The sequence below is a fragment of the Salmo salar genome, chromosome ssa09 (genome assembly GCF_905237065.1).
Source record: "Salmo salar chromosome ssa09, Ssal_v3.1, whole genome shotgun sequence".
Taxonomy (NCBI): domain Eukaryota; kingdom Metazoa; phylum Chordata; class Actinopteri; order Salmoniformes; family Salmonidae; genus Salmo; species Salmo salar.
The window spans coordinates 142,691,452-142,703,951 of NC_059450.1; the positions used below are offsets into that span (position 1 = coordinate 142,691,452).

At 44.2% G+C, this 12,500-nt stretch overlaps 1 protein-coding gene across 8 annotated transcripts in view; it reads left to right on the forward strand.

Annotated features, from left to right (window-relative positions):
• LOC106613153 (protocadherin Fat 3) overlaps window positions 1-12,500 on the forward strand; it is a 354,754-nt gene that overhangs the window by 206,263 nt on the left and 135,991 nt on the right. For all 8 annotated transcript variants that reach the window (XM_045724739.1, XM_045724738.1, XM_045724741.1 and 5 more), the window contains exon 3: window positions 6,895-7,212. In XM_045724739.1, the coding sequence (XP_045580695.1) occupies window positions 6,895-7,212 (318 nt within the window). The remainder of the gene's footprint in view (window positions 1-6,894; window positions 7,213-12,500) is intronic.

Consider the following 12,500-nt stretch of genomic DNA (forward strand, 5'->3'; position numbering starts at 1 on the left):
GGATACAGGTTAGAGGTCATTTGTACATGTAGGTAGGAGTGAAGTGACTATGCAGAAATACAGTTTTTCTCAATTGCTAAAACACAATTCCTGAAACCTTGCTCTGTTTCCTGAAAACATTAAACACAAAACCTCATCTTCAAGCACTATTTACATAACCTCTGACTCCTCTCGCAAAATGAAACATTCGCCTCAAAACAGTTTTACCTGTGTTCAAAATCAAACACTGCTCTCAAATCATAAACAAAGTGATCAAAATGATATACACTCTCAAGCAGTCAGTAAACAATACACCAAAAATTAGAAAACACATTGTTCAAAACATACAATTCTCAGGGAAAAGTACATTTTTAATCTAAAAAAAATATTCATATTTTTCCGTCATTGTCTTTTGATGAACGAAAACATGTTCTATCATAGTAGCTCAGAATTGATCAGAAATTACTACTCTGCTTTGCCCTTTGCAATTTAGTTTTTTGTTCTTCCTCCTCCTTGTACCCCTATTTTTACAGTACTGTACCCTCCATCTCAAAAACTTGTCCTTTGTCTCTGTGATACTGTAACTCTTGTTTTTTGTTGATATGAACCTGCAACCAGTCAAAATCTATTGAGCAGTCAGTACTGTTAATAAATGGACTGTTAACAATTTGTCCATTGTACAGTATACAGCCTACAATGCTCTGTACTACAGTATACAATATTAAAAGGGACAAAAATCAAAGGAGTAAACATGTGATCAATGTGCTTCTTCTTGTCTTTGGGCTGGGTCAGGCCAGAGCACTTCGTCGACATCACAAGCAATATTGTCCCTCCTGAGGCAACGGGGGAAGAAGCCTCTTGTGTGCCATATCCAGCCCTGACATGATTCCTCACCTATATCACCACAGGCTAAATCCATGGCTTGCAGCAGATTTACTCTGGTGTAGGGTTGTCTATCATACACTTTCCATCTCCAAGAGGAGAAAAACTCCTCAATCGGATTCAGGAAAGGCGAGTATGGAGGGAGGTACAAGTTCATAAACTGCCCATTGATATTAAACCATTCCCTTACCTGAGCAGCTCGGTGGACACTGACATTGTCCCACAGTATCACATAGGTGGGAATGGGATTCTCATTTAGCTCTTGACCCTGCTGCTCTTGAACCTGCTGCTCAAATAAAAGATCTCTTAGATTGGCAATAAATCTTAGAAGGTGCTGGGTGTTATATGGCCCGAGTGTAACATGGTGATGTAGAACACCATGGTTGCTGATAGCAGCACAGATTGTGACATCGCCACCTCGTTGACCAGGGACTTCAACAATGGCCCGCTGTCCAATCATGTTTCGGCCTCTCCTCCTCTTTGTTAGATTGAAGCCTGCTTCATCGACAAAGATGAACTCATGGGGTTTGTCCAAGGATTCCAAGTCAAATATTGTCTGTGTAGAAATACAATATACTGTATGTAGGATTTTGTAAGTCGTACAGAGACAGTGCTATACTGTAGAGTACAATTAGGCCTACTGTATGCACTTCTGATTCACATACATTGTATGTACTGAAGAGTAATGTCATTCACATATAGTAGTATGTGTTAGTACTGTAGACAATCTGGATTACAGTAAATGTTTCTGAATGTACACTTACTTGCACATACTGAGCTCGCAGTTCTTTCACCCTTGGTGAGTTGCGCTCAAAAGGTACTCTGTATACTTGTTTCATTCGCATCCTGTTACGATGGAGGATACGGTCAATTGTGGAAATGTTCACACTGTCGATTCCCTGGAAGTGTGTGTTGTCTTGTATCACTCGTTCCTGGATTTCTCTGAGTCGTATTGCATTATCTTGAAGGACCATGCCAACTATAACGGCCTCTTGCTCCCGAGTGAATATAGCTGTCCTTCCATCTGCATGTGGCAGCCTTGCAATTCTACAAAAAGTAGTTGTGCATTTACAAAACATATTCATGCAGTACAATACATACAGTGATTAACTTTACAAATGTCTATTGAAACAGCTGCATAGAGTGTAGTACAGTAAATTTGCAATTACAAAAATACAGTAGTATACTGTACCTGTTCTCTTCTCTGAATGTCCGTACTATGGTGGACACAGAAAATCGGCTCAAATTTGGTTGCACTCTAAGTCCTGCTTCCCTCATTGTCAGTCCATGGACAAGAACATGGTCTATAACTGTTGCTCGAATTTCATCAGATATTTCCACTCTTTGTCTTCCTCTTCGTCATCCTCTTCCTCTTTCTTGCCCTCCTCCTCCTCTTCCTCCTCGTCGCCCACCTCGCATACGCACTCGTCCTCGTCCTCTCACATTGTTTCTTCTATCCATTCTCAGACTTAATCCTTCCCACCTTCAACAACCTGTTTGCTCGCTGAACTGGCTTATATTGGTTGTGTCGCATCATTTGAAACAGGTTAAATCAATTTCTATTTGTATTTGATTGTTGCCACTTGAGTTTACCAGTATGGATGACGTGCATTAGAGTGCAGAATGTGTTTTGAGAATGAGAATGTGTTTAGAGTTTTGCTGAAAAGTCTAAGTGAGATCTGCAAATTCTGTTTTACCATGTGAAATGGTTTAAGGTATTGACAACAGACTGCATAATTAGCTAAATGAGTGCAGGCAACTGAGAACTTTGTTCAGCCAATGGGTTTTAGTGTTTTAGCAATTGAGAAAAACTGTAATAAACAGTGAGTAGCAGCAGGGTACAAACCAAATGGAGGGGGGGAGTCAATGTAATTGTCTGGTGGCCATTTGATTAATTGTTCAGCAGTCTTATGGCTTGGGGGTAGAAGCTGTTAAGGAGCCTTTTGGTCCTAGACTTGGTGCTCCGGTACCGCTTGCCGTGCGGTAGCAGAGAAAACAGTCTATGACTTAGGTGACTGGAGTCTCTGACAATTTTATGGGCTTTCCTCTGACACCGCCTATTATATAGGTCCTGGATTGCAGGAAGCTTGTACCCAGAGATGTACTGGGCCTTACGCCCTACCCTCTGTAGCGTCTTACGGTCAAATGCCGAGCAGTTGCCATACCAGGCAGTGATGCAACCGGTTAGGATGCTCTCGATGGTGCAGCTGTAGAAGTTTTTGAGGGTCTGGGGACCCATGCCAAATCTTTTCAGTCTCCTGAGGAGGAAATGGTTTTGTCGTGCCCTCTTCACGACTGTCTTGGTGTGTTTTGACCATGATAGATCGTTGGTGATGTGGACACCAAGGAACTTGAAACTCTCGACTGGCTCCACTACAGCCCCATTGATGTTAATGATGTTGTTTTCCTGCAGTCCACGATCAGCTCCTTTGTCTTGCTCACATTGAGGGAGAGGTTGTTGTCCTGGCACCACACTGCCAGTTCTCTGACCTCCTCCCTATAGGCTGTCTCATCATTGTCGGTGATCAGGCCTACCACTGTTGTGTCATCAGCAAACTTAATAATGGTGTTGGAGTCGTGTTTGGCCACGACGTTGTGGGTGAACAGGGAGTACAGGACGGGACTAAGTACACACCACTGAGGGGCCCCAGTGTTGAGGATCAGCGTGGCAGACGTGTTGTTGCCTACCCTTACCACCTGGGGGCGGCCCATCAGGAAGTCCAGGATCCAGTTGCAGAGGGAGGTGTTTAGTCCCATGCTCCTTAGCTCAGTGATGAGCTTTGTGGGCACTATGGTGTTGAACGCTGAGCTGTAGTCAATTAACAGCATTCTCACATAGGTCTTCCTTTAGTCCAGGTGGGAAAGGGCAGTGTGGAGGGCGATTGAGATTGCGTCATCTGTGGATCTATTGGGGCGGTATGCGAATTGGAGTGGGTCTAGGGTATCCGGGAGGATGCTGTTGATGTGAGCCTTGGCCAGCCTTTCAAAGCTCTTCATGGCTACTGACATGAGTGCTACGGGGCGGTAATCATTTAGGCAGGCTACCTTCGCTTCCTTGGGCACAGGGGCTGTGGTGGTCTGCTTGAAACATGTCGGTATTACAGACTCAGTCAGGGAGAGGTTGAAAATGGCAGTTGGTCTGCGCATGCTTTGAGTACACGTCCTGGTAATCCATCTGGCCCCGCGGCTTTGTGAATGTTCACCTGTTTAAAGGTCTTGCTCACATCGGCTACCGACTGCGTTATCACACAGTCATCCAGAACAGCAGGTGCTCTTGTGCATGCTTCTGTGTTGCTTGCCTCGAAGCAAGCATAAAAGGCATTTAGCTCGTCTGGTAGGCTCGCGTCACTGGGCAGCTCGCATCTGGGTTTCCCTTTGTATTCTGTAATAGTTTTCAAGCCCTGCCACATCCAACGAGCATCAGAGCCGGTGTAGTATGATTCAATCTTAATCCTGTGTTGACGCTTTGCTTGTTTGATGGTTCGTCTGAGGGCATAGCGGGATTTGTTATAGGCATCCGGATTAGTGTCCCGCTCCTTGAAAGCGGCAGCTGTAGCCTTTAGCAAGATGCAGATGTTGCCTGTAATCCATGGCTTCTGTTTGGGATATGTACGTACGGTCACTGTGGGGACGATGTCGTCGATGCACTTATTGATGAAGCCGATGACTGAGGTGGTATACTCCTCAATGCCATTGGATGAATCCTGGAACATATTCCAGTCTGTGCTAGCAAAACAGTCCTGTAGCGTAGCATCCGTGTCATCTGACCACTTCTGTATTGAGCAAGTCACTGGTTCTTCCTGCTTTAGGTGGTCTCGATTTTTTTTCCCTCTGGTTGCACATGTGACATGCTGGTAAACATTTGGTAAAACTGATTTAAGTTTGCCTGCATTAAAGCCCCCGGCCACTAGGAGCGCCGCTTCTGGGTGAGCATTTTCTTCTTTGCTTATGGCCTTAGAGTTGGTTGAGTGCGGTCTTAGTGCCAGCATCGGTTTGTGGTGGTAAATAGACGGCTATGAATAATATAAATTAGAACTCTCTTGGTAGATAGTGTGGTCTACAGCTTATCATAAGGTACTCTACCTCAGGTGAACAATACCTCGAGACTTCTTTAATATTAGACATCGCACACCAGCTGTTATTGACAAAAAGGCACACACCCCACCCCTCGTTTTACCAAACGTAGCTTCTCTGTTCTGCCGGTTTTTTGAAAATCCCTCCAGCTCTATATGATCTGTGTCATTGTTCAGCTACGACTCGGTGAAACATAAGATATTACATTTCTTAATGTCCCGTTGGTAGGATAATTGTAATCGTAGGTCATCAATTTTATTTTCCAATGATTGCGTTTTAGCAAGTAGAATTGATGGTGGTGGGAGTTTACTCGCTCGCCTACGGATTCTCAAAAGGCAGCCCGGTCTGCGTCCTCTTTTCCTCTGTCTTTTCTTCACGCAAATGACTGGGATCTGGGCCTGTTCCCGGGAGAGCAGTATATCTTTCTCGTCGGACTCGTTAAAGGAAAATACTTCTTCCAGTTTGTGGTGAGTCATCCCAGTTCTGATGTCCAGAAGTTATTTTCGATCCTAAGAGACGGTAGCAGCAACATTATGTACAAAATAAGTAAAAAAACAAGTTACAAACAATGCAAAAAAACGAACAAAATAGCACAATTGGTTACGGTCATGTAAAACGTCAGCCATCTTAACATTTCTGTGTTGTATAAAAGTTAGTCAAATGGACGGATATCTACTCACACAGCCATGTCTGCCGCTGCATGAATAATGTCCGCTCTCAGAGAGACTTGTTTTGGGAGTGTGTGTTTGTGAAGTGTTTACAGTAGGATGCATCTCTGCTCAGGATGTACTGAAGGGCATTTGAGTGGTCATAAGGATGAGTGTGTCCGAGTGTGTGTGTGTGTGTGTGTGTGTGTTCCGTTAGAGTACTTGTGGTCCTTAAAACAGCTGTTACACAACAGCATCCAGAACCGTGCCCTAGACTCTCCATGTTAGACACAGTACACACTAATAGGTCTCATCATGTTAGGGTGTGTCTTACAATCTCAAACATGCCTGAAAGCTTATTAACTAACTACACTTATCGTAAATATCTCACGAGTCACTCTGTTGTAGTGCACGAGATCTAATGGAGGAGCAGAGAGATCGACGCTAACATGCTAACAATGTGTTGAGCAGTGGAGTGACATTCATTCTAAATCGGAGTGTAGCGCTAATGTTCTGTGTGGGCTAGTCAGCATCACTTATGTCACAGCCAGGGTTTGAATATGGATGTTTGTTTACTGAAGGGAGAAATCGGCCACTTAGAGAGCAGACAAGTTAATGTGTAAGTCTGTTGGTTAATGAACACACGTCCACGACACGCTATGTACAGACACACACACACACACACACACACACAACAGTGTGATTAAGGGCTTGTGCAGAGATCACGTCAGTTTTGGTTAAATAAATCACTCTCTCCTTGGGCTGTAGAAATGGATCATATGTTAAACACATTGAGTCTGGTCTTGATACACACAGAGCTGTTGGAGATGTGTGAACATTGACCAGAACATTGGCTTAGCTTTTGTTTGGCCTTTTACTATGTGATAGGCACTTAACAGTGTACGTATATAAAACATGTGGTCTTAGGAGGTCCAATATGGGAACACTGACCACACATTCATGTGCTTTGTTGTAGACGTTAAATGGTTGACCACACCAGAGGATTGTCTGCTTTCTAATAAATATTTGGAGGTCGACCACACTTCTTTTAGTGACTCTTTCTATGTGACCGTTGGCTTTATGCATTTGTATGTAATATATTACAGACATGAGATTGTGAGTTTAGCCTAACTAAAATCTTATTTTCTTTGTGTATTTATTAAGCATTTATTAAACATGGAAACAACCTAATGATCATCCACCACCCTCTGTCCGCCCCCATAGAAGTCGATATAAATGTTGACCAGATGTTGATACTGAATTTCGACGACCTAGGTCTAAATTTGATCTATCCCTCTCTCCACCCATCTAGGTGTCATCTACACCACAGACACTCTGGACCGCGAGACCAAGGACTCCTATTGGCTGACTGTGTATGCCACAGACCACGGGGTGGTGCCCCAGTTCGCCATCATGGAGGTGTACATCCAGGTAGAGGACGTCAACGACAACGCCCCCCTGACCTCTGACCCTGTCTACCACCCCGTTGTCATGGAGAACTCCCCCAAGGACCTGTCCTTCATCCAGATCCAAGCCCAGGACCCGGACGCCACGGGGGGAGCAGAGAGACTGAGCTACAGGATAGCTAGTGGGAACCCACAGAACTTCTTCACCATCAATACCAGGACCGGTGAGTGGGGAGGGGGAGATGGTGTGGGGGGAGGGGGAGATGGTGTGTGTAGAGTGTGGGGGAGGGGGAGATGGTGTGTGTAGAGTGTGGGGGGGAGATGGTGTGTGTAGAGTGTGGGGGGGGAGATGGTGTGTGTAGAGTGTGGGGGGAGGGGGAGATGGTGTGTGTAGAGTGTGGGGGGAGGGGGAGATGGTGTGGAGGGAGGGGGAGATGGTGTGGAGGGAGGGGGAGATGGTGTGTGTAGAGTGTGGGGGAGGGGGAGATGGTGTGTGTAGAGTGTGGGGGGAGGGGGAGATGGTGTGTGTAGAGTGTGGGGGGGAGGAGGAGATGGTGTGTGTAGAGTGTGGGGGGAGGGGGAGATGGTGTGTTGGGGGAGATGGTGTGTGTAGAGTGTGGGGGGGGGGGGAGATGGTGTGTTGGGGGAGATGGTGTGTGTAGAGTGTGGGGGGATGGGGAGATGAGGGGATGGTTGTGTATGTGTTGAGAGCACAGAGACTGAGTTACAAGATAGCTAGCTTCGGTTGTTCTTCACCATCAATGGTGATGGGTTTGTATGGAGATGGAGTGTGTGTAGTAGTGTGTGAGGTGTGTCTGGTTAGTGAGTGTGTGTGTGTGGCTGTCTGTCTGGGTGTGTTTGGGTGTCTCATCTGGTTAAATAGGGCTCTGCTGATGTTGGCTGGCCCTGCAGGACATGTCCTTGGCTGGGGGCTGGTGTATCCTTGAAGTGTGTGTGTGTTTTCTCCCATCTGGCTGGGGGGGTGGGGCGTTTTTTGGCTCTACTTCAATTTTTGTTAAAGGTTTTAATCTGTAAGTATGTGTCTATCGAATTATTTGTGTGAATATGAATGTGTGTCTGCCTTTGTGTGTCTGTGTTTCTGATTGCTGAACAGACGTCTGTCTGTCTGTCTGTCTGTCTGTCTGTCTGTCTGTCTGTCTGTCTGTCTGTCTGTCTGTCTGTCTGTCTGTCTGTCTGTCTGTCTGTCCTCTTTTATGTTGCTAAGAGTAGTCCTGGTAAACAGCATATTCACACACATAGCTGTTCATGTGTGTGTGTGTGTGTGTGTGTGTGTGTGTGTGTGTGTGTGTGTGTGTGTGTGTGTGTGTGTGTGTGTGTGTGTGTGTGTGTGTGTGTGTGTTTCAGGGTTTCCGTTAGGAAAATGTGGTGCTGGACAACGTGACTGGGAAGATTTAAATTTACCAGCCATTTACCCATTAGGGCGTCCACCCGTGGTGCTCAGAATGACATCACATGTAGAGTATGGTAATGCTGTTAACAGAAAATGTAGATTATGGTAATACTGTTAACAGAAAATGGGAAGATTTAAATTTACCAGCCATTTACCCATTAGGGCGTCCACTCGCGGTGCTCAGAATGACATCACATGTAGAGTATGGTAATGCTGTTAACAGAAAATGTAGATTATGGTAATGCTGTTAACAGAACATTTAGATTCTGGTAATGCTCATAACAGAATAAGTAGATTATGGTAAACTGTTAACAGAACATGTATATTATGGTAATGCTGTTACGAGAACATGTATATTATGGTAATGCTGTTAACAGAACATGTATATTATGGTAATGCTGTTAACAGAACATGTATATTATGGTAATGCTGTTAACAGAACATGTAGATTATGGTAATGCTGTTAACAGAACATGTAGATTATGGTAATGCTGTTAACAGAACATGTAGATTATGGTAATGCTGTTAACAGAACATTTATATTATGGTAATGCTGTTAACAGAACATGTAGATTATGGTAATGCTGTTAACAGAACATGTAGATTATGGTAATGCTGTTAACAGAACATTTAGATTATGGTAATGCTGTTAACAGAACATTTAGATTATGGTAATGCTGTTAACAGAACATTTATATTATGGTATTGCTGTTAACAGAACATTTATATTATGGTATTGCTGTTAACAGAACATGCAACTCATGTAATGAAGCAGTCAATAAAATGTCATTTTCAAACATTTGCAAAATGCAGTTTACGGGAAAACACGATTCTAAACAGCTCACCAGAGAAAACACCATTCTAAACAGCGCACCAGAGAAAACACCATTTAAACAGCTCACCAGGGAAAACACCATTCTAAACAGCTCACCAGAGAAAACACCATTCTAAACAGCGCACCAGGGAAACACCATTCTAAACAGCTCACCAGGGAAAACACCATTCTAAACAGCGCACCAGGGAAAACACCATTCTAAACAGCGCACCAGGGAAACACCATTCTAAACAGCGCACCAGGGAAACACCATTCTAAACAGCACACCAGGGTAAACACCATTCTAAACAGCGCACCAGGGAAACACCATTCTAAACAGCGCACCAGGGAATACACCATTCTAAACAGCGCATCAGGGAATACACCATTCTAAACAGCGCACCAGAGAAAACACCATTCTAAACAGCGCACCAGGGAAAACACCATTCTAAACAGCTCACCAGGGAAAACACCATTCTAAACAGCACACCAGGGAAAACACCATTCTAAACAGCTCACCATGGAAAACACCATTCTAAACAGCGCACCAGAGAAAACACCATTCTAAACAGCTCACCAGGGAAAACACCATTCTAAACAGCTCACCAGGGAAAACACCATTCTAAACAGCTCACCAGAGAAAACACCATTTAAACAGCTCACCAGAGAAAACACCATTTAAACAGCTCACCAGGGAAAACACCATTCTAAACAGCTCACCAGAGAAAACACCATTCTAAACAGCGCACCAGGGAAAACACCATTCTAAACAGCACACCAGGGAAAACACCATTCTAAACAGCTCACCAGGGAAAACACCATTCTAAACAGCTCACCAGAGAAAACACCATTTAAACAGCTCACCAGGGAAAACACCATTCTAAACAGCTCACCAGAGAAAACACCATTCTAAACAGCTCACCAGGGAAAACACCATTCTAAACAGCTCACCAGGGAAAACACCATTCTAAACAGCTCACCAGAGAAAACACCATTTAAACAGCTCACCAGGGAAAACACCATTCTAAACAGCTCACCAGAGAAAACACCATTCTAAACAGCGCACCAGGGAAAACACCATTCTAAACAGCTCACCAGGGAAAACACCATTCTAAACAGCGCACCTGGGAAAACACCATTCTAAACAGCTCACCAGGGAAAACACCATTCTAAACAGCACACCAGGGAAAACACCATTCTAAACAGCGCACCTGGGAAAACACCATTCTAAACAGCTCACCATGGAAAACACCATTCTAAACAGCGCACCAGAGAAAACACCATTCTAAACAGCTCACCAGGGAAAACACCATTCTAAACAGCTCACCAGGGAAAACACCATTCTAAACAGCTCACCAGGGAAAACACCATTCTAAACAGCTCACCAGAGAAAACACCATTTAAACAGCTCACCAGAGAAAACACCATTCTAAACAGCTCACCAGAGAAAACACCATTTAAACAGCTCACCAGGGAAAACACCATTCTAAACAGCTCACCAGAGAAAACACCATTCTAAACAGCGCACCAGGGAAAACACCATTCTAAACAGCACACCAGGGAAAACACCATTCTAAACAGTAGAAAGAGGAGGAAGTGAAGCGCTACTGAGGTACACAATAGTACATTTTGGTAGACAGAAGGTGCCATTCTAAACAGTTTTGACTTGGTCTCGGCCAGTGAGGACTCAACATTATTTCCAGAGACCAGCTGAGTCCACCAGAGTTAAAAACTCATAATTATCAGCTTCCATTCAGTCAGTGCATAAAACCACTTCGCCAGGCCCAATATTCCTGAAACATGAATACAGTATCGTAGCAGCTTTTACATCTACTATAGACATGTTAGAGCAGTGGAGAACAATTTAATGGATTTAGGCCTTCAGTGTGTGACAGGATTGTGATTCTGAAAGGACAGCAACTGTAATACCAGCACACTCATGTAGGAGAGTGCACTTTCTGTAGAACACAAAGGGCCAGTAGTGGAGGGTATACGCAGGTATAAACCATATATCTACTTTTTCTTCAGTGGGTATTGCTTATACTCACTTCTTAATCCCTACTGATGCTTATCAATGTAGTGTAGTGGAGGTATACGACTTATCAATTATATAGTACATTGGAGAAATCATGCACAAAGTAGCCTACACAATCGCAAAGTACCTGAAATATGTTTATATGCACGCTGCACACAGCCTAGTTTCAGTGGAATATCATCTGCAGGCAGCAAGAGTGCAGCTCTCAGCTGGTTTTTAGCATGGAGCAGCTCACAGAACAATGACATCGGTAGCCAGTAGGGATGGAAAGACGTTTCAACTTACAATATCTACCAGTAAATGCTAACTAAGGCAACAATGGGTATGCAAACCAGGTTTTGAAAAGGTTTCAAATCAAATCAAATGTTATTGGTCACATACACATGGTTAGCAGATGTTATTGCGAGTGTAGCGAAATGCTTGTGCTTCTAGTTCCAACAACTACCTAATATGCACATATCTAAGTAAAGGAATGGAATAAGAATATATAAATATAAATATATGGATGAGCAATGACAGAGTGGCATAGGCAAGATGAAATAGATGGTATACATTACTGTATATGTAAACATTATTAAAGTGGCATTATTAAAGTGACTAGTGATCCACTTATTAAAGTGGCCAATGATTTCAAGTCTTTATGTAGGCAGCAGCCTCTCTGTGTTAGTGATGGCTGTTTAACAGTCTGATGGCCTTGAGATAGAAGCTGTTTTCAGTCTCTCGGTCCCAGCTTTGCACCTGTACTGACCTCACCTTCTGGATGGTAGCAGGGTGAACAGGCAGTGGCTCGGGTGGTTGTTGTCCTTGATAATCTTTTTGGCCTTCCTGTGACATCGGGTGGTGTAGGTGTCCTGGAGGGCAGGTAGTTTGCCCCCGGTGATGTGTTGTGCACCACCCTGTGGAGAGCCTTGCGGTTGAGGGCGGTGCAGTTGCTGTACCAGGCGGTGATATAGCCCTACATGATGCTCTCAATTGTTCATCTGTAAAAGTTTGGGTAGGTTTTAGGTGACAAGACAAATTTCTTCAGCCTCCTGAGGTTGAAGTGGCGCTGTTGCGCCTTCTTCACCACACTGTTTGTGTGGCTGGACCATTTCAGTTTGTCCATGATGTGTACTCCGAGGAACTTAAAACTTTCCACCTTCTCCACTGTGGTCCCGTCGATGTGGATAGGGGGCTGCTCCCTTTGCTGTTTCCTGAAGTCCACAATCATCTCCTTTGTTTTGTTGACGTTGAGTGAGAGGTTGTTTTCCTG